Here is a 21,024-nt window from a genome sequence, read left to right as displayed (position 1 = left end):
TGACGATAGCGTCGCGCCACTCACGCAGGCGTGCGCGCGTGCGCGGCGGCGGCAGGACTACGCTTCCCAGGGGGCCGCGCGGCGCGCCCACTTCCGGCGGGCGGCGCGGGCCCGGAAGCGGCGCACCGGCGAATCCCGCAGCGACAGGGCGGCGGCGGCGGCGGCGGGAGCATGCGGGGCGGCTGGCGGCCCGCGGCGCGCAGCGCGTTCTTTCCCCGGCGGTGGCGGCGGCGCGCAGCGGCTCTCGCGTGAGCGGCGGCGGCCGGAGCGGCCGGCAGGGCGCCGGAAGGGCGGGCGGCGGGGCCCGCGGCTGTGAGGCGGGCCGGGCCGGGCGGCGGCGGCGGCGGCGGCGGCGGCGCCATGTGGAGCGGCCGCAGCTCCTTCACCAGCCTGGTCGTGGGCGTGTTCGTGGTGTACGTGGTGCACACCTGCTGGGTCATGTATGGCATCGTCTACACCCGCCCGTGCGCCGGCGACGGCAACTGCATCCAGCCCTACCTGGCGCGGAGGCCCAAGCTGCAGGTGAGCGCCGGCCTTCGCACCTGACCTCTGATCTCGGGCTGGGCGGGGCCGGGCCCTTCGCACCTGAACCTGACCGGGTCTGGGCAGAGTTCTCTCCTCCCCGCCCCCGAATCGTAAAGCTCCTGACCCCGCACGCTGGCCCCCGTGCCCCTCTTCACCCCATCACATGGCGTCCAGAGTCCCTGTACCCCTGCCCCGTTCATCAGGCAGCCACACACTTTAGCAGGTTGTTCCTTTGCAGCAGGCACGTCCCGGAACGTCCTGTCACCGGGCGGAGTTGTGTCCCTTGCGGAGTTAAGATGCACCTTTCCCTGTGTGGCTGGTCAGGTCTCTGTGTGCTTTCTGCCAGGGGCCTTGCCCAGCTGACTTTCTTGACGTCCTTTCCAGCTCAGCGTGTACACCGCCACACGGTCCAACCTGGGTGCCGAGAACAACGTGGACCTGGTCTTGAACGTGGAGGACTTTGACGTGGAGTCCAAATTTGAAAGGTATGGTTGTGGACAGGGTGACAGGCAGGCATCACTGACGTTGAGATTGTTGACAGGTCAGCGTTCTGCACGTGAGGAGGGTACCACGGAGAAGCAGCGGCACCAGCCATCTCGTGCACGGTAGAACGTTTTCATTGCAGGTGTGTGTGATACGCACACAAGCAAACTTTTTTACTTGAAAGTAGCAGACGCCGAGTTTGTCCTTTAGGAAGTAGCTTACCCAGCGTCTGACAGCTGTGGGATACGGTGCGGCCCTGGGGAGCTTCCAGAGGAGTGGGGATTATGGTGGGGACTACGTGGGGAACAGAGCTTACACACGCAGTTTCCCACAGAAAACAACTTGCGTTTTCCTGGCAGAAGTGGTTCAGTTATGTCGTCTAGAAGGGAAAAGGGAAGGGGACGGAGGAAAGAATTTAGCAGAAAATCGTAATTAAGTGAAATGTAACTTTGCAACAGAGCAAGCAATATAAACGTTGACGTCTGTAGAGTGGCTTTTTGAAGCTGTATTTAAGCTATGGTTTTAGTTTCTTAAATTCTAGCAAGTTTAATTTTAAAGATCATGTGTTTGTCACAAGTTCTCCTCTTCCCTCTTGGCTGTCTGGGAGGCGTCAGAGTGAGCACCGGGGTGCGTGGTGTCTTGCGGGATACACATCCTCTTGCCGCTGCGGGGGCGGGGCAGGGGGCGGGGCACACACGTTTGGTGTTGGCCCCCTTAGCCTGTGACCTCAGCGCCCGGAATGCAGGCCTTTCAGCTTTGGGGCAGCTGCCGTGCTTGCAGGGCGTGTTCCATAGATGTGCGCACTCAGGACTTCAGGAACATCCAGGTCGCTGGGTTCCGTTTTTAGTATTTCTCAGCTAAAATTGGTTGGTCTGGGTTTGAAACAACATTTTTTGTAGAAATATTTGCATAGTCTCCACTCTGTGCACACACAACGTAATGTGTACGTGATTGAAATCATCATTTGTTTTGTTGCAGGACAGTCAATGTTTCTGTTCCAAAGAAAACCAGGAACAACGGGACGCTGTATGCCTACATCTTTGTCCATCACGCCGGCGTCCTGCCCTGGCACGACGGGAAGCAGGTGCACCTGGTGAGCCCGCTGACCACCTACATGGTCCCCAAACCGGAAGAGGTGAACCTGCTCACTGGGGAATCTGCCACGCAGGTGAGCGGAGCCGGCTGAAGGAAACCTGCTGAGCCCCTTGTAGTTCACACACACGTGTGTGCGCGTACGGTTTGCGTCTGGCGCTGGACTGACTGCTGGGAAGTGAGGCGATCAGATGTTACTGGCACATACGTTTTCAGCTCAGTAACTTCTCATGGGTTTGCAGATAAGTTTATGTCGAATTAGTGACGTGCAGTTTAAGTAGTTCAGTGATTTTTGTTTTTTATTTTTTCTGGCTGTGCCGTGTGGCATGCGGGATCTTAGTTCCCCAGCCAGGGGTCGAACCCGTGCCCCTTGTAGTGGAAGCGTGGAGTCTTAACCACTGGATCGCCAGGGAAGCCTGTTCAGTGACTTTCTTTACCCAGATGCCTTCTCAGGCCACAGGACCTCTCAGCCCCCAGAGAGCGTGTGTGCACCCCAATGGGTCCAGGGCAGCCCCTTCTGCAGAGCTCAGCTGCAGTCAGAACTTAGAGTTGGGAGACACTGCACTGTGTGTAGGACAGGACAACGCTTGAATATTTATTCTAAGGATATAACTCAAAATTATGAAAAAGGTGTGTGTGCAAATTGTATCTTGTACACCCATAGAAAGCTGTACGTACAGGGAAAGACTGGAGATCACATACGCGGTCATTACCGCAGTGGAGGGTGGGACGGAGCGATCCTGGTATTCGGGTCCGCGTTGAATGCAAGGGAAGTCATCCACGCCAGGGGCGGCAGCTTTCCAGGATGTGTCTGCAGCTGTCTCGTGTGTGTCCTTGGAAAGATCCCTCAGTTCTGTTTCCCTGGGGACCGCATGACACTGCCTCGTGGGCCTTTCTGGGGTGCCAGGCGGTGGTGTGAAGGGTGGAAGGAGTCTCTGGAACTTACAGGTGCTGAATAAACGTTAGCTGTCGCTAACGTTTTTAGTGTAACTGTTAGTGCTAAATTGTAGCTTTAGGGAGGAGATAAATATTAATAGAACGACACAGTTCACAGAGCTTCTCAGTTAGATCTGAAATCAAGATTTCCTTGGCGGGCAGAGTTTGTTTCTGAGTTCAGTAGCTTTAGGCTTGTTCCCTAGACATGGACGTGCCCCTTTCCAGACAGCGGGTGGAGCTGGTTTAGAAGCGGCTCCCTTCAGCCTCCTTGCAGAGGGCGGGGCTCTCAGCTCCAGCACCTCCTGCAAATGTGCCGGAGCCTCGTCCTTCTCGGAATCCCTGCTCCGCACAAGGGCCCGAAACAGGAGGCAGTGCGATCCAGGACCCCGTGGTGCGAAACAGCACACCCTTGTCTTCTGTTGCGAGAAGGAAGCGCGGGAATGAGAGTCGGGGAGCTGGCAGCCGTGGGTCCTCCCATATGCTCCGCTGGCCCTTCTTACGGTTGTGCTCTCGGCTCGTGGGCTGTTCCCAGGTGACAGTGCCAGCACCCTGCTGCCTCAGCCCCCCCGGGCCCCTCCCGCTCCAGCCTTGGTCTTTTCCTCTAAGTCAGTCCTTACGTGTAGCAGCAGATCGAGGCTGAGAAGAGGCCAGCGAGTGCCCTGGACGAACCCGTGTCTCACTGGAGACCAAGGCTGACCCTGAACGTGATGGTGGATGACTTTGTCTTTGACGGGGCCTCCCTGCCCGCCGATGTGCATCGGTACATGAAGATGTAAGTGCTGCTGGTCTGGCCGCTGAGCTGAGGCCCGGACGGTGGGAAGGCCACCGTAGTTCACATTCACCTGCCCAGCTTTGCGCATCGCTCGTTCACTCCCTGAGCGGACAGCAAAGGGGTGACCTGGTGGGTGGCGGGTGGAGGGATCGAGGCCGGCCAGAATCCTACAGCAGATGGGCCGTGCCCACATTCCTGAGCCCTCTCTGTGACGGGGGGCCTGGGGTGCTTCCTGGAGCGCCCCAGCCTGTCCCTGCTCCCCGGGTGTCTTGCTGATCACGGCTGCCGCCGGGATATGGAAGGGAAACGATGGCACGACAGGCAGTCGTCTTGCCCTTTGCTCTTGGCAGAAGCTGGAGGGCAAGCGGAGAGCCTTGATGAGACCCTGTTCCTCTGCACCGTGCGCGGGAGGTTCTGTCCTGTCTGCGTCCTGTTAGCTCTGACTCGATTACCTTTGCTTAAAATTGATTATCAGGTTGTTCTGTTCCCATCACTTGCTATCGTAAGCAAGACTGTTAGAGTGACTGACTTAGATTATCCTGTGTCTCTACACTTCAGGGAGCCCCCCTGTGAGATCACAGCCTGTCACTGGGTCGTCACATAGCACCTAGAAATGGCTCTGCTCAGAATTGTTTCTTTCTTCAGTTTCCAGTGGGTCCTGTGGTGGTGTCATGAGGTTTTCCCTTTTGTAAAACTAAAATCTAATTTCTGAACACATGATCCATTCACACGGTTGAGTGTGAAAGGCACAGAAGGATCATGGGGTGAAAGCCAGGCGTGGAGGGTCGATGGGTATTGTCTTCTCACCACGTGGCGGGCTGCCCCGTGTCAACGCACACGCGGCCCCTTGCTTCCCCTCGCGTCCTGAGTGGTGTCCCACTGTGCGCATGGTCCCCACCTCCTCCTGGTGGCAGCTCTGCAGGGGAAGAACGTAGTTCGTGGCGCCCCTGCTGCCCTGGGGAGGCGTGTCCTGGGACTCTTGTGACCAGAAGCCACTGAAGATGCGGGGGAGTGAGCTCTGTGAGGTCACCCTGGGGGCCCGGGAGCTCGCTGCGGCCTTGAAACGGCTCCAATCCCCCAGGATCCGGCTGGGGAAGACGGTGCACTACCTGCCCATCCTGTTCATCGATCAGCTCAGCAGCCGGGTCAAGGACCTCACGGTGAGTAGCCAGGGCTCCCTCGGGCCTGTGCGTGGCTCGGCCGCTCGGGCGGGCCCCCAGCTCCTGCCCAGGAGGCGCCAGCGCCCGGGGCTGTGGTCACGAGAGACGCGCAGGGCCCGGGTGGTGGGCGGGAGGTCAGGGTGCCAGGGCTTCCTGGGAGAGGCGCCCTGCCAGGGCCGCGAAGACAGCTGGGGCCCCACAGGAGGAGAGGGCAGGGGAGACGCGGCCTTGGGTCCGGGCGGAGCGGCGTGCGTGGGGCTGGGCTCTGACAGCGCGCTCCCCGCAGGTCATCAACCGCTCCACCACCGAGCTGCCCCTCACCGTGTCCTACGACAAGATCTCGCTGGGGCGGCTGCGCTTCTGGATCCACATGCAGGACGCTGTGTTCTCACTGCAGCAGTTCGGTGAGGCCGCTGGGCGGGTGCCCCGGGTTCAGGGGTCAGTCCAGCCCGGGAGCCCCGGAGCCCGGCTTCCATTCCGCCTGTGCGATCGTCCCCCTTGAAAGGGCACGTGTGGCCCGCGGAGCTCTTCCTGCTGATGAGGGGTAGCCCGGCCAGGGCTCTGGTGTGGGGTTGGCGTCGTCCGTCTCACGCAGGGTCTCGGTCCTTTGCAGGGTTTTCAGAGAAGGACGCTGACGAAGTGAAAGGGATTTTCGTCGACACCAACTTGTATTTCTTAGCGCTGACCTTCTTCGTGGCCGCGTTCCACGTGAGTGGTCCCGGGCCCTCAGCGGGGCCTGCCCCCCACCCGGCTCGGGAAAGGGTCTGCACCTCGGGCGCTGACCAGCTGAAGGACCTGGGGCTTCGTCTGCTGCTTTTGGAAGCTGTTTTGAAAACAAATCCAAAACCAGTGAGATCAACGACTGACTTTGTAAAACAAGCGTTTGCTCGTGGGAGGTATGGCGTGGCAGTTCAGAGAGTGACGGATCAGCCCTGCCGGCAGAATCCCCGTTACACACCGCGGCTGGGGGCTCGGGGGCGGGGGCAGGGCTGAGGCCGCGAGGCACCGGCGCCAAGCTGCAGCCGGTCCCCAGGGCCTGGGAACTGGCCGCCAGTGAAGCCGAATCTTCCAGAGCTGTGCTGGGAGACACGGGTGTTACTGAACGGCCAGCATCTCAGGTCGGGCCCGGGCTTGTCTACACAGCTTGAGGGGCTCATCGCTGTCCCGTTTTCTTTCCAGCTGCTTTTTGATTTCCTAGCGTTTAAAAATGACATCAGTTTCTGGAAGAAAAAGAAGAGCATGACCGGAATGTCCACCAAAGCAGGTAGGTGCTCCGAGAACTGCCCCCGCCCTCGGGGCCTGTCCCGCCGCCGCTGATGCAGGCAGGGGATAAAGCTCGTCTGGAAACCTACAGTTTGCGATCGCCCGTGGCTCTCGTTCGGGAGGGGCTTTTAGATGCCCTGTGGCAGCAGCCCGGGAGGGTGCTATGTCCGCTGTCGTGGTGAGCGCCACGGAAGCCTGGGAGCACGGAGGGCAGGCGACACGGGTGCCGGTGCTCAGCGCCCATCTGTGTCGGTTCACAGTCTTGCTTGTCTCCCGAGCTGGGTCTCCAGCAAGAGACGGTTCTTTTCCTCCTGCGGAAGTGACACCCGAGTGGGTGCTCTGGGATGCTGGGTGGCCCCCGAGTCCAGAGTCCGTGTCTCGGGGTCTTCTGTCATGACCTCAGGCTTCCTTGGGGGGGAGGGTCCCCCGCTGAGCCCTCCTGCGCCCTCCCCTGGCCTTTTCAGCCTGTGGCACGAGCGGGGCTTGTGGGTCCCGGGGCCTGAGCTCCCGGCAGGGAGCTCCCTACTGGGAGTGTCTCCACGGCTGCGGCATCTCCTAAAGCACAACCTGAAAGGACAAAGTGCAGCTTTGAAAGGACAGACGCAGGCTCCGCAGGGCCCGTGTGAAAGCAGGAGAGCCTGGGATTAGAGTGCGGGATCCCGTCAGGAACCAGTGTTCTTAGCACGCCTCCTGTGCCTTTTGTGTCTGTAAGTGTAACTTACACACGTTCACCTGCTGAGGTTGCCTTCTGCTGGGGCCGTGGCCTTTTGTAATCGTTTTGCATTTCCCGTCGCCGCCTGTGGTCCACGGTTCCTTTGTAGTGGACAAAGGGGCAGAAGCGGTCAGGGTGCTGGTGCGTGGGGGGCCGCTCCCCGGGCCTCAGCACAGCCCGTTTCTCCCCAGTGCTCTGGCGCTGCTTCAGCACCGTGGTCATCTTCCTGTTTCTGCTGGACGAGCGGACGAGCCTGCTGGTGCTGGTTCCTGCAGGCATCGGGGCTGCCATCGAGGTGAGCTGCCCGCCGGGCCGCCGGGCTGAGCGCCGTGTCTGTGGTTCCGGTGCCCAAGCGCTCGGCGCAGTCGGGACCCGCGTCACTGCCGAAGAAGTGGCTGCCGGCGCGGCAGCAGGGCGAGGGCGTGGCTGCTGCGGCTCCTCGGGCAGAGCTGCCGATGCCTCCACGTTCCTCGTGGCCCAGAAGCTTCAGCTTGGCCCGTCTGTCCACGGGACGTGCTAACACGGTGGCTGAAGCCCGTGCAGCTCTCGCTGCGGTGGACGCCGTGCGGAGCAGAACGTGTGATGCAGGGGCGGTGGGGGGGCGGCAGGCCCCTGGCGCCACCCTGACCGGGACCCTCAGCTGTGGTCGTATTCCAGCGCCCCTGCCAGTGGGCACTGGCTCACACGGCTGTCGGGTTGGGGACGGCGCTGGCACCGCCCATCGAGGAAGTGCTGGCAGGACCCCCTGTGGGCACTAGTCACCGTGCGGAACCGACCTCACGGCCGTGGTGCAGGTCCCACTTTAGGGAGGGTCCTGGAGAGACCCAGCCACAGCAGGGCGTGGGGCTTGGGGTGCCCCGGGGAGCAGAAAGAAGGTGCCAGGGCGAGTCTGGGGACAGGCGGAGTGGGGCGCCAGTGCAGATGGGCTGGGCGGGGGGACGGCCCGACCAGCGCCACGTCAGTGGCCCCGGGGAGGGGGCCAGGTCCATGTGGGCACACAGGCTGGGTGTGGGCTGGAGACCGGGGGCCGTCCCGGGGCGTCCCCGCCGGCAAGGTGAGGAACAGCGCGTAGCTGAAGGGTCGGGCTGGGCTGGGGCGCGAGGGCCCCGAGCGGCCGGTGCCCTGGTCAGTCACTGTCCGAGGAGTGGGTCCTGGCTTCTCCCCGGTCCTGGAGCCTGAAGTGTGGACTTTTCAACTTCTCAGCTGTGGAAAGTGAAAAAGGCCTTGAAGGTGACCGTCATCTGGAGAGGCCTGAGGCCCGCATTTCAGGTAGGGACCCAGCCGCACCCTCTCGGGATGTGTCACCTCCTGCGGCTTCTCCCAGCCCACCTTCTTCGGGTTTCGGCCGGTCTGCTCGTGCAGGCTGACTGCTGATGCACTTCCTAGCTGCGTCCTGGTGAGATGCAGGTCACCGTGAGGGCCGGTGATCGTCGCGTGCTCATGTTGCTGACCTTCCGACCCCAGGGGCAGCTTGTCACCTGCAGACCGGCAGGGAGGTGCAGGGGCGTCTCGGGGCGAGTAGGCGGGTCACCGCACCTCTCCGGGGCTCTCTGATGTGCCCGGGGTCCCCAGGCGTAGGCCCAGCACCAGCACGCTGAGCATCACGTCCACCTCCGTGACCGGACAGGACGTGGTCGGCCAGGCTCAGGGGTGGCCCTCCCCACTCCTGCGGGGGGCGATGCCTCCACATGACAGCACAGTTCCTAGCCTCCCTGACAGCTGCCCTCTGCTGTGCACTTCCCTGGGCAGATTCGGGCGGGGGCTCGGGCGTCACTGAGGTTTACGGGCGGGCAGCTCACCCTGCTTTCTGTGACAGGCCTTGGGGTTTACGGCACTCCAGGTTTCCAGGTCAAGGGCAGGGCACTCGGAGACGGGATGCGGCTTCTCTTGATCTGAGTCAGCCCAGGGAACCCGCTTTGCTTTAAGAGCAGTGTCTTCACTGCAAAACTCAATGGAACTGGGAACAGGAAGCAGCGCGAGGAGCGCCGCACAGGCTCACGGGCCTGCTTCCGCCTCGCGTCCCACACGGTGTGGCTCGCGGGTTGGGGCCATCGGGTCCTCTGCACCCCCGGCTCTGAAGCGGGGGCACTGCCACGCCTGGGCCGAGGGTTCGTGCCTCTCAGCCTGCCGCCCTGTCCCTCCTTGCGTGGCGGCCCAGCTGAGCGCAGACGCCTGCCTGGGCCGCGGTTTAACGCGGCTGCACTGAATTTCCTTGCAGTTCGGCACTTACAGTGAATCTGAAAGGCAGACGGAGGAGTATGACACTCAGGTGAGCGGCGACCTGGGGCATGCATGCCTGCCTGGAGCCAAGACCCCCAGGGAGCCTGCCTGCCTGGGGTTCCTGACCCGGGAGGGAGGCCGGGGGCTCCTCTCTTTCCCAGCCCCTGCGGGCGCCCGTGCTCAGTCCTGTACCACCGGGAGATTTCTTATTTCCGGTGGTCAGCTGTGGGGCTGCGAGCTGAGCCTCTGTCCCTGAGACGTGGTGGCCCCACAGGCTCTGCGTCCTAGGCCATCGGACTCCCCCTGCCGAGGGGAACTGTGGTTTTCAGTTTGATGTGATACACGTTTCCCGAGCAGGGATGACTTTATTTTCTGGCTTAATGGGCATCAGCTGCATCCCAGTTTTTATTGGGTTTTTGATAAAGTTCAAATCAGAATTAAGGGTGACACACCGCGTTAGTTGGAAGGCAGCCCTAACTCGGAGTTCTGGGAGCATCTCCTCAGAGTTCTTTCCAGGATGTGGCGTCATTTCTCTGCCCTGGGTCGGTCTGTCAGCTTGGCTGTGTTTCACGGGCCAGTATTGTTACTGTTACCTGTGCTGTGCGGTCTTCGTGGTGGACGTTCTGTGGGGTTTGCACAAATGCTCACTGACACACATCCTCCACGCAGACTAGCTTCGCTGCCCTAAACGTTCTGGGTGTTTGCCCCGTTCTGTCTGTGAGTTCCGTCAAGAAAGTTTCCGCAGGTTTGATGGTGGACTCCCGCTGGACCTTTTCTGTTCCCCGTAGGCCATGAAATACTTGTCGTACCTCCTTTACCCTCTCTGCATCGGGGGCGCCGTCTATTCTCTGCTGAATGTCAGATATAAGAGGTAGGACGTCACCTTTGCTACTCTTCAGCTGGGGCTCAGGGTCACTGACTGGGCCAGCAGTGGGGCCGGCACCGGGACGCCCCTCGGCCGCAGGCCTGGGCCTGCCCGCCGCTGCTGGCTCTGCGCGGCCCTCTCTGGTCCTTGCGGGGTCGGGAATGCTCACGGGCGCAGGCCTCGGGCTTGAACACACTGCCCGGGGCCACAGGGGCCGAGGCGCCCACGGGCGTCCGTGGTTTCCCGTCTCACTGAAAGTCGTGAAGGAAAGTCGGTAGGTGCCAAGTCTCTGCCCTCACCTCGGTGAGGGCTCCTGGGAAGCCGCTCCCCGTGCAGGTCGCCCCTGGCCAGCCCGCGGGGTCCCGGCACTGGAGAGCAGAGCGTGAGGGCGTGTGTGGGGCTCGGCGGTTAGCAGACTAGCACCGGGGCCTGCGGCCTCCGCCATCACCCGCTCCTCCCTTCCAGCTGGTACTCCTGGTTGGTCAGCAGCTTCGTCAATGGTGAGTCCTGGGTCTCCCGTCTCAGAGACAGCGTTTACAGCGGTCGCTTTGTCCCGCCGCTGCGTGGCCCGGTGTGCCGAGAGGTCCCCGTCAGGCCCCGCCCTGCCCCGTGTTCTCTCTGGGCCCCGCGGGACTGGCCGTGGGCGGTGTGCTCTCCGTGGAATGGTTGGGTGCGGGCAGTGAACCCGCTGTCTTAGGGCACGCTGGAGCCCCAGCCCCCAGCCCTGTGTCCTGGGAGGAGCGCCCGCCCACTAGGCTCGTCCTGACCGCGCGGCCGCTCTGCAGGCGGACAGGGCCGGGCTCGCAGGCTGCCGCGTTCACCGGGTGTGGGCAGGGGCGCTGTCTCACAGCCCCGCGGGCGGGAGGCAGGTGGTTCACCGCAGGACGGTGCTCTCGGGTGTGGGGGGTCAGGTGGTCCTGAAGCCCGGGGGGAGCGGCCGCGGGCCCGAGACGGCACGTCTCCACGCCGCGTCTGTCTCCTCAGGAGTCTATGCCTTTGGCTTCCTCTTCATGTTGCCCCAGCTCTTCGTGAACTACAAGGTAAGACGCGTCCCCGCGTCCCTGTGCCGCCCCCCGCGTCCCTGTGCCGCCGCTGACGTGCTCCGTCTCCCTGTCCCCAGATGAAGTCGGTGGCTCACCTGCCCTGGAAGGCCTTCACCTACAAGGTCAGTGCCTCGCCTGCACAGGGCCCTCGGGGACTTGCCGTCGGGCTGGGCCATGCATCAGGAGGCCCCTCTGTGGAAGAGCGTCGGGGGCTCCTTTAAGACGTAGGGTGCCCTGCGGCGACTCCGAAAGGCCAGGCTTCTCTGTCACAGCAGCACAAGGGGTTCTCCGAGTTAGAGCCGTGCTGCTGCTCGCCAACACGAATCAGAGAGCAGGCAGACGCCCTTGACCCGGTGGCCAGTGTCTGGGGTGCTGGGTCCGTGTCCACCCAGACGGCGCGTCCAGTTTCCCGGGGCCGGGCTGGCCGAGGGCTGTCTTAGTGCATCATGGCCGGTCCCACACACACAGGTGGGGACCACACGGCCCTCCGTGCTGTTGGCTGTGAACTAGAGCGAGCGGCTTTGGGGTGGGGCAATGGTTAGAACATGCTTCTGCCTTCAGAACCGGTTGGCCGTTCTCGGGCAGGCCGGCACCGTGATAGCCAGGCTCCCAGGTGGTGCTCCTGGGTCCCGCGTGTGGAGAGCAGGTGGGACGCTGGGCCTTGGAGTCTGTGCAAGGGGGTACCCTGGGCGTCAGCCCCTCCCGCCCCCAGCTGGCTCCTGCTTCGTGGGGTGGCTCTGAGGTCACTGGGCGGCGCGAGTGCAGGGACGTGACCGTGTGCCTGGGTGGTCCGGGTGGGTGCTGAGGCCCTGTCCCACGGCCTCGCCCGCCCGCCCGCAGGCCTTCAACACCTTCATTGACGACGTGTTCGCCTTCATCATCACCATGCCCACCTCCCACCGGCTGGCCTGCTTCAGGGACGACGTGGTGTTTCTCGTGTACCTTTACCAGCGATGGTGAGTGCCGGCCTGAGGCGCTGCTGCTGGCCCAGTGGACTCGCTCGGGCCGCAGACCCACGCCTGGTCCTGCGGGGAGAGATTGGTGGGTGGTGGGTGGTGGGTGGCGCCTGGCGCCTGGGTGCCGGAGCGCTGCTTCTGTCTGATTTGATCGCCCCTCGAGCACACGGCTCTCGTGCGGCATGAGGGTCGCTCGCAGCTGCTGTAGCGGAGTCCGGCGGAGGAGCTGCCTCAGCCCCTGTGCTGCGCAGCGGGGGCCCGGGGTCAGGTCCCCTGTGGACGCATCCCAGCCCTGCCTCTCCTTGGGCATCCCTGTCCTCGTCCTCTCATCGGCCTCGAGGGCAGAGCTCTGGCCTGACCGTCACGAGAACACCGGGAGGGCACGGGGCAAACCCACACGCGCCTCTCCCGTGGTGAGCCGACCGTCCGGGTCTTGGCCATCGAGCGCCCAGGACACGCGCACGCGTCTGTCCAAACCAGCTGGCGTGACACACGCGTGGTCTCGTTGCAGGCTTTATCCCGTGGATAAGAGCAGAGTGAACGAGTTCGGGGAGTCCTACGAGGGGAATCCCCAGCGGAAACCCCACGAAGACTGAGCCCGACCCTGGCTGCTCGCAGCCACACAGAGGCTTTGGTGGAACTTCCTGACATCACGCCCCCTGCGTTGCCAAAACCCTGAATGTCCCTCACGTCCCCGGGTTCCGTCACGCTGTGTCCGACGGGAGCTGGCAGCACTGCCGCCGCTGCCCGCGTGGACGTCTGTCCGGTCACCATGGCTGCGGGAGCGTCCGGTGCTGGCGGGGGCTGCGCTGTCACTGCCCTGCCCCCACCCGGGGGAGTTCGTCTCGGGGTCTGTAAACAGTCCTTGAGGGGATATCAGACGCCTTTTTGAATCCATTCCGTGCAGACTCTGGGATCAAACGGCTTTTTTCCTTTTTGTTTAAAATTTGACTATTTTAAGGCTTAATGTGTGTATGTTTCTATTTTAAAATAAATTTCTCTGGCTGTAACACTTTTTTTGATCTGGTATAACATGTAAGGTTTCAGATGCTGGCATTTACCCCATTCCCAGAAATGAACGTGTGGTGTGGTTTTTCTCTGTGTTTGTTAAAAGGAGCAAATTTAAAGAACCTCTCAGGCCAGGACTGCTCTTCAAATGCCTGCGTCTGGTATTGAAGCCGACGCCAGCGCACCCTGAGGGGTCAGGTGGATGGGGTTTCGCTAGAGAAACGCCCTGGGTAGCGCAGAGGGAGAAGCAGGGCAGGGAGGCGTCTTCACTGACGGAACAGGGAAGGGCGAGATCTGGAGGGTGACGGGGTCGAGTCACGCTCAGTGAGGTTAGCTCCGGAGAGCCAGCCCTCACCGGGTGTGGGCACATGAGCACACACAGGAGGCCTGTCCGTACGTCAGCATCTCAGCCCCTGTGCCTGGCTCTGAATCCAGTCGTTCTCATCGATGGGATCATTCCTCGGCGATGTCTACACTGGCAGCCTGTGGCCTCCGGAAGTTCATCAAAGGGCCCGTCCCTAGGCAGAACATGGAGCCGAGGCGGCTGGGCACTGGCTGGTGTCCGGAGGCGGCTCTCAGGGTCAGGGCTGTGTGTCCTTCCCACGAGTCCTCACAAAGCCAGACCGAGAACTGCATGCAGAGGTCAGCGGGCAGCATGCACCCCCCGTGTTTTAGAAGAGAAGCTGCTGACTTAGAATTCTTTACCCACTGCAGGTATGTCTCAGGATACATTTTAAAACGGGAGTTACAGACATCCAAAAGCTGGGAGAATTCATCACAGCAAATCTGCTTGTGAGAAGTTACAGGGAGTCCTTCCATCAGGGATGAGGGCAGCAGGTACAAATCTGATCTGCACAAAGCAGGGGAAACCCTGGAAACAGCAACCACATGGGCAAGTGCAGACTTATTTTCTTATTGAAACGATCTAAAAATAGCAAGCCACTTAAAGCTAAAACATAACAATGTTTTGTGAGGTTCATAACATGGAGCAGTAAAATGTGTGAGAGCACAAAGGCCCGCAGGGAGGTTCTCGCACTGGGTGTGAAGATGTGCTACGACTCCAGGTGGCTGGAGATGGGTTAGAGACAAGGGGCCTCTGAAACAAAACAGCCAATAAGGAAGACAGAAACACTCAGTGCAGGAGAAGGCAGGGCAACGTGGAAAGGAGCGAGAACAGTTGGGACGAGTTGAAACCAGTAGCAAAACTGTACACTTAAACCCAGCTTGTTAATAATCGCATTAAATGTAAATGGTTTAGACACCCCAACTAAAAGGCAGAGATTACCAGACCAAATAAAAAAGCAGGACCCAAGAACACAGGTTAAAATCAAACACTGAGAGAAGATCCACCATGTTAACATCAGGAAAAGTATATTTTAGAGAAATAATATTACCAAGAAATAAAGTCTTTTCATAAAAATAAAGGTATCATTTCAGCAAAAGGACATAACAATCTTAAGTGTTTATGTACCCAATAACAGAGCTTGAAAATATATTAAGCAAAAATGTTTAGAAATGCAAGGAGAAATAGTGGAGTCCACAGTTATAAGAGATTTCAGTGCCATCTCAGTAATTGATAGAACAAGTACTAGGAAATCTCTGTAAGAACAGAGGAGACTTGAACACTTTCACTCTACGTGACCTATTCACAGACACTCCACCCAACTTCAGAAGTGTACACATTCTTTTCAAGAGCATACAGAGGGCTTCCCTGGTGGCGCAGTGGTTGAGAGTCCACCTGCCGATGCAGGGGACACGGGTTCATGCCCCGGTCTGGGAGGATCCCGCGTGCCGCGGAGCAGCTGGGCCCGTGAGCCATGGCCGCTGAGCCTGCGCGTCCGGAGCCTGTGCTCCGCAACGGGAGAGGCCACAGCAGTGAGAGGTCCGCGTACCAAAAAAAAAAAAAACAGAGCATTTACCAAGAAAGAATATTCTGGGCCATAACACCAGCCTAAACAACATTTAAAATGCTTCAAGTCATACAAATTATGTTCCTTAGCCCCAGTAGAGTTAAGTCAGAAATCAATAACAGAAGGATCTGGGAAAATCTCCAAATATTTGGAAATGAAATATCACCACTTTGAAATAAGCCATGAATCAAAGAAGGAACCAAAAGGGAAATAGGAAAGTATTTTGAAGTGAATGAAAATGAAAACACGAACATCCACGTCTGTGGTACTTGCTGGGGAGGCGGAGGCCCGGCTGAAGCCATGCATACGAGGGGTCAGGGCACTAAAAACCTATAGCGGGAAAAGGTGTCCACATCCTCAGCTTCCACCTTAGGAAACTAAGAGCAGATGAAACCCAAAGGAAGAAGGAGAACATAACATGTATCAGAGCAGGAATCAGTGACACAGGAGAAAGACAATACTGGGACTTCCCTGGTGGTCCAGTGGTTAAGGCTTCGCCTTCCAGTGCAGGGGGTGCGGGCTCGATCCCTGGTCAGGAAGCTGAGATCCCACACGCCTCGGGGCCAAACAATCAAAACATAAAACAGAAGCAATATTGTAACAAGTCCAATAAAGACTTTCAAAATGGTCCCCATCAAAAAAAATCCTCAGAAAAAGATAGTACGGAATGTTAATGAACTCAAAATCTTGTTCTTTGAGAAGATCAATAAAATGAATAAACCTCCAGCCAGACTACTTAGGAGGAAATGAGGGAAAACGCAGTCACAGCACCGGTTAGGAGGGAGGTGACTTCGCCAGATTCTACACGCTTAAAGGACAGCGAAGAGCATCCGGGCAGCTCTGTGCCGATACAGCCCGAAACACGGACCAATGGACAAAGCCCTGGAGAGACACAGACCGCCCAAGCTCTCACGGGAAGAAACCTGAATAGCCCCGTCTCTTCTGAAAACTCAGCTTGAAGCTAAACCTTTCCCACAAAGAACCTTGGAACGAGACGCTTCTCGGTGCGTCCCCCTGACATTTAGGGAAGAGGTGGTACCAGTGCTGTGGTCTTCAGAAGACGGGGCAGGATGGGATGCTCCCCGACGCCCAGGCAGCATCACCGCACATCCAGGCCGGACAGGCCTCGCGGAAGAACGTTTCGGGACGTTTCACTCTGACCCCACTTCAGTGCCGCTCCCGCGGGGTCCTGGCCGTTTCTCCCTGAACCTCGCGAGTGAAGCCGCCTCCTCTCACACGTGCTTCCATTCCCTGGCCCACGTTTCTCAGACCAGACCTTCCTTCCTGAAGCACATCCTTCAGGGACCCGGCTGCTGGTAAGATCCTTCCAGGTTTATTCCGCACACAGGCCTTTACTTCACCCTTATCCTTGAAAGGTGCTCCCGGTGGATGGCGGTGCACCTCCCGCTGCCTGCAGCCTTTCCAGAGCCGCTGTGGCCTCTCCCGTCTGAGTCGGCGATGCTCCCTCTACCACGTGTGGCGTCCTTGCCATCTCCCTTTCCACGTGTGATGCACTGATTCCAACAGCGTGCTCGAGTCTACCATCGGCAATGGGAGAGCCTCGGCCACTTATCCCAGAAATGCCCCTCCCACACGTTTCTTCTCTGCTAGGATTTGTTCTGTCCTCCCTCCTTGCTGTCAGCCTCCTTGCCCCTCTGTGCTGAACGCAGTGTTTTCAGAGAGATCCGTGTTTCCACGGTGCTAATTTTCTCGACTTTGGTACTTAGTTCACTTACTGAATTGCTCATTATTCAGTCATCTATATGGTTCCAGACGTTCTATTTAATTGTATTTATTAAAGCTCCTGGTCTGTCTGAGGGGTCTTCTCCTCTGCCTGCTTTCCTGCCTCTGGGTTTGCGTAGAGGACGGGTCGGCACTGGGGGTGAGTGTCCTTCGTGGCTGCAGAGTCTGCAGGCCTGATGCAGCTGCTTTGTTTTGCTGGGGTCCATCTGCTCTCACTCACGGTACTTCGTCCTCCTGTGTGTCCAGAGGTTTTCGGTTGTGAGCTCGTTTGGTTAAGACTGATCTGTGGGAATCCCGAGGCCAGATGTGCGGGTGATTCCTTCCAGGAAGGGTTAGAGCTCGTGTCCCGTCTGCCGGGTCCCGGGCTCTGTGGGCAGAAACACCTTGAGACCCTCCGAGGCCCTGTGAGCTCAGGGTCCGGGGTGACGCGTCTGGTTTTCTCCCGGGAGCCGTGGAAGGCTCTGGTGGGTGTGACATGCTCTCGGGCTCTTCTGAGATCATTCTGGAGCTTCCTGGAGCGTGGCTGGCGGCCTGGAAGGAGCTAGAACCCAGCCAGCCCTCGGCCTGCCCCCCCGAGCTGCAGCTGCCCTGCATTCTGACCGTGGACTCGGTGTGTCTGTGAGGAAGACCCAGCTCGCTCAGAGCGAAGCTCGGACCCCGGCCTCTTTTCTCCCCCTCCCCCCTCGCTCTTGTGACGGGCGGGGCAGAGTGGCCCCATGGCTCACTGCTTCTCAGTGACCCTGGCGAGGACCCCCTCCGCTGAAGGGCTTTGTAGATGCCCCCCGCCCCGGCCCTGGGCCGTGCCCACTGGGGAACTGGGACACGGCTGGGCCAGGAGCGATTAAAGGGCTTAATTCTGTAAGTAAATTCCACCATTCGGCATCCAAGTGGATAATTTTATCTTACCGCTTCCTTAAACTTCATCAAATAACTTTCAAGTGTGCAGAAAGCCGAAGGTGTGTGTATAACAGAGGCTGAACTGTGTTTGCTGAAGTGCGAGGACTAAACGCCCCATTTGGAGGGATTTTTAGTCCTAAGCACTTTTTATTGGTTTTCATAAGGCGGTTTAAGGTGTGAGAGAAAGTACACAAAGGCGTGGAAGCGGGTCAGACGGATCTGAGGCCAAGCTGCCGCGGGAGATCAAAGGCCTCGTGCACTGAGCAACTGGGGAAAGATGACTGTATTCCCCAGAGTCGCCGTCCGGGCAGGCAGTGAGCCTGTGGGCTGTGTGCCTGGGTCCCCCACCCAACTTGCTGCCTTTTCTCCTGGCTACGCTGCGTCGCCCCAGCGCCAGCTGGGTGTGCAGCGGGACACTGTCCTGGCTCTGCCCCAGTTCTTGGGGGCTCTCAGGAAGCCGCCATGCGGACCTGCAGGGTGGGACGGTGACACCTCCCCACCTCCTCCGGGGCCGCTGTAGGAGCTGCTGTGGGAAGTCGCCGTGTGAATCCTAACGTTCCACGAAAACAAAGACCGTTCTTCGTGTTATTTATCTTTACCTCTAAGAATTAAACAACCGTTCCAGTAAACTTGAGGCAGGACAAACCTCCACAAAATAGGGGCATAAAACACCCACTGCATGAGTCCGCTCCCGGAGACCCACCCAGGCGCCTGACCCATGAACCCCATGAGATAATAAAACGGTTGCTCTGAGCCCGCACGTTGGAACGACGGGATCCTTGGACTCAGAGAACCTGGGAGACGGGACGGGGGCCGAGGTCCTGGAGGGCAGCCCTCCACCCAGGGCGGCTGCCGCCTCCTGCCTGCGTGGTCCCTGCCGCCAGGACCGTCCTCCTTGTCCCCTGCTCCATCCCCTCCCCAGCGGGCCCCTTGGCTCTCCCTCTGGTGCCGAGAGGAGGTCCGGCCCCTCTGCCCCTCTGCTTCTCCAGAGAACACTTCCTAAATGCTGGTCCCTAAGGCTGCCTCGGCGATGTTCCCCCCCGCCCCCCGACCCCTTGGTGTCCAGCACGAAGGGCAGTGCTCTGCCCATCATCTGCCTTCTCTGTTCCCTGAGCCAGACCCACCTCGGCCCACATGCAGACCTGCTGTCACATCAGCGCCCCCTCCTGGGTGTCTCTAGCGCTGCTGGAGTCCAGGCCTCTCAGGACCCGTCTGTCCCTGCAGGAAAAATCAGCGACACCACCAAGTGCAGGCGAGGGACCTCTCATATGGCACTGGTTGGGATGCAAAACGGAAAACTGGACACATACTTAGGACGTGACCCAGCGACCGGACCCCTGGGCGCTTGTCCTCGAGCGACGAAAAGTCATGTAATTGTGTACGTTACGTACAACAAACACCCTGTCTGCAGTCATCCATGGCAGCTGTATTTGTAATGGTTCCAAAGTGGGAAAAACGCAAACGCCCCTCAACAGGCTGCGTGGTTACATTAGCTGTCCATCCAGGCCTGGAATGCTGTTGCGGGATCAAAGGGGCTGACGACTGACACACACAGGAATTATGCTGGTGGAAAAGTCACCTGGAGGCGACGTGTAATATGGTCCCATCTATGTAAGTGTCTTGAAGGGACACGGTTCAGCACAGAGTAGGCGAGTCACGGTGTATGTGTGTGCGTGTAGGGGGGAACTCGGGGGCCCAGCCGGAGGTGGCGGCCAGTTCTGTGTCCTGATGGCAGTGCTGGGCACGCGAGCCTACACAGGTGACAAAATGACACCGCCTGCCACTCGCACGCTGCACCAGGGTCAGTGTCCCGGTCCTGGCTTGGTGTCCACCGTGTCACAGGGGATTAGCCACCAGGGGCGCTGGGAGAGGAGCCCAGAGGCAGAGCTGCTGCCCTCAACCAGCTGCACGCTCTGCTGCATTGAGTGTCGCAGGCAGAAGGATGGCTCAAGGATGCCCCTTCCTAGGGGCTTTGAGGCCGGGACACGGCCCTGGACTAGCTGGACCCTGAGTCAATTGCAGGCTTCTTGTCAGGGTCAGGGAGGGGGACGCAGCCACAGAGGCAGGGGTTGGGGTCAGAGAGCTTGGTGGGTCCGCAGGTCATCCCTCTTCTCTCTCTCCCTCTCTCTCTCTCTCTCTCCCTCTCTTCCTCTCCCCCTGTTCTTCTCTCTCTCCCTCTCTCCCTCTCTCTCCCTCTCTTCCTCTCCCCCTGTTCTTCTCCCTCTCCCTCCCCCTCCCCTCCCCCTCCCCTCCCCCTCCCCCTCCCTCTCTCTCTCTCTCCCTCTCCCCCTCCCCTCCCCTCCCTCTCCCCCTGCCCCTCCCCCTCTCCCTTCCCTCCCCCTCTCCCTCTCCCTCCCCTCCCCTCCTCCTCCCCCTCCCCTCCCCCTCCCTCTCCCTCTCTCTCCCCTCCCAGCATCTGGTCCTCAGGCCCCAGCACGGGGCTCGGGGCTGCGCTGCTGGCCGCTTTGTTTTTACCCCACGGTGCTCAGCAGTCTGCATGTGTCCCTGCATTGCACTGCATCCGTTTCAGCCGCCAACCTCCTCAGCTGAGACCCTTTTGGGTCCTGGTGGTGCTGTCCCTCGTCTTGACTGCAGACCCGAGGGTGCCTGGGTCGGGGGGCGGGCACGCGCATCAGGTGTGCCAGCCCGTGGGCACGGGGTGGTGCCGGACACGTCACCGTGGCCTGTCCCCCTCCCTGGGCCGCCCTCCAGAGCCGGCCCTCCTGCGCCCGCGGGGCTGCGGTGTCCCGAGGCCAGTGGCAGCGAACGCAGGAAGCAGCCGCTGCCCTGGGACAGCCCTGCTCGGGAACCAATAGCGTAATCGTTTATTTAAACACTGGCCGGGGCTCCGGTCATGCCCACTGGTTGGAGTCTCTGGGACCCTCTTTCCTCCCTTTGCTGGGCTTCTCCCTCTTCACGCCTTGCGGTGACTCCTTGCAGACGGGGGCGATGGTCCACTGCCAGCCCTGCAGGCCCCCCACCAGCTCCCCAAGAGCAGCCCCGGTGTCCAATCCCTGCACATGCAGCAGGAAACCTCAGCCGGGCTCCTGTGCGATTGGGGGGCGGGGGCTCCGTTTGCCCCTTCGGTGACAAACGACACGTATTTGGCTCCTGACACGGAATCCACTGTTTAGAAATCTCCAGGTATGAAGTGTGAAACCCATCCACTGCCTTCCAGAAGTTCTAGAATCGGATTTTGCTGTATTTTGTCATAAGCCAACAATATGAAATTTTTTCTGGGAACATCTTCATGTTTTATGGCGCAGTGACTTGAGACCACCCCTAGCTTTCTAGAGACGGATTAACCGCATGTGTAATAGTGCACAGAGTATTCAGGAGATGAACGATTTCCATTCTCTCTAGGAAAAGTTTCCTCACTTCAACATGGTATTATTCACACTGCTTCTGTTTCTTCTTTAAAAAAAAAAAATTGTTTTCC

General features: G+C 59.6%; 1 protein-coding gene across 3 annotated transcripts; it reads left to right on the top strand.

The window, feature by feature from the left end:
• Window positions 1-128: 128 nt before the first annotated feature.
• Window positions 129-13,037, top strand: CLPTM1L (CLPTM1 like). Of its 3 annotated transcripts, XR_002179621.3 has the most exons (18): window positions 129-522; window positions 910-1,010; window positions 1,987-2,176; window positions 3,660-3,808; window positions 4,890-4,968; window positions 5,255-5,372; window positions 5,582-5,676; window positions 6,148-6,232; window positions 7,135-7,238; window positions 8,147-8,212; window positions 9,162-9,212; window positions 9,952-10,034; window positions 10,494-10,528; window positions 11,013-11,068; window positions 11,149-11,193; window positions 11,633-11,717; window positions 11,912-12,027; window positions 12,539-13,037. XR_002179621.3 is itself a non-coding variant. In XM_019951099.3 (17 exons), the coding sequence occupies exons 1-17, from the start codon at window positions 361-363 to the stop codon at window positions 12,621-12,623; spliced, it is 1,617 nt and encodes a 538-aa protein (XP_019806658.1). In that variant the 5' UTR covers window positions 131-360; the 3' UTR covers window positions 12,624-13,037. The 3 variants fall into 3 exon arrangements, 2 of the variants coding, with proteins under 2 accessions (XP_019806658.1, XP_004319012.1); XM_019951099.3 differs by lacking the exon at window positions 11,633-11,717 and having other exon boundaries at window positions 131-522; window positions 3,663-3,808; XM_004318964.4 differs by lacking the exon at window positions 11,633-11,717 and having other exon boundaries at window positions 131-522.
• Window positions 13,038-21,024: the final 7,987 nt, after the last annotated feature.

The sequence above is a fragment of the Tursiops truncatus genome, chromosome 3 (genome assembly GCF_011762595.2).
Source record: "Tursiops truncatus isolate mTurTru1 chromosome 3, mTurTru1.mat.Y, whole genome shotgun sequence".
Classification (NCBI taxonomy): Eukaryota; Metazoa; Chordata; class Mammalia; order Artiodactyla; family Delphinidae; genus Tursiops; species Tursiops truncatus.
The sequence above is the reverse complement of the archived record's forward strand: the minus strand, read 5'-3'. Positions and strand labels throughout refer to the sequence as shown.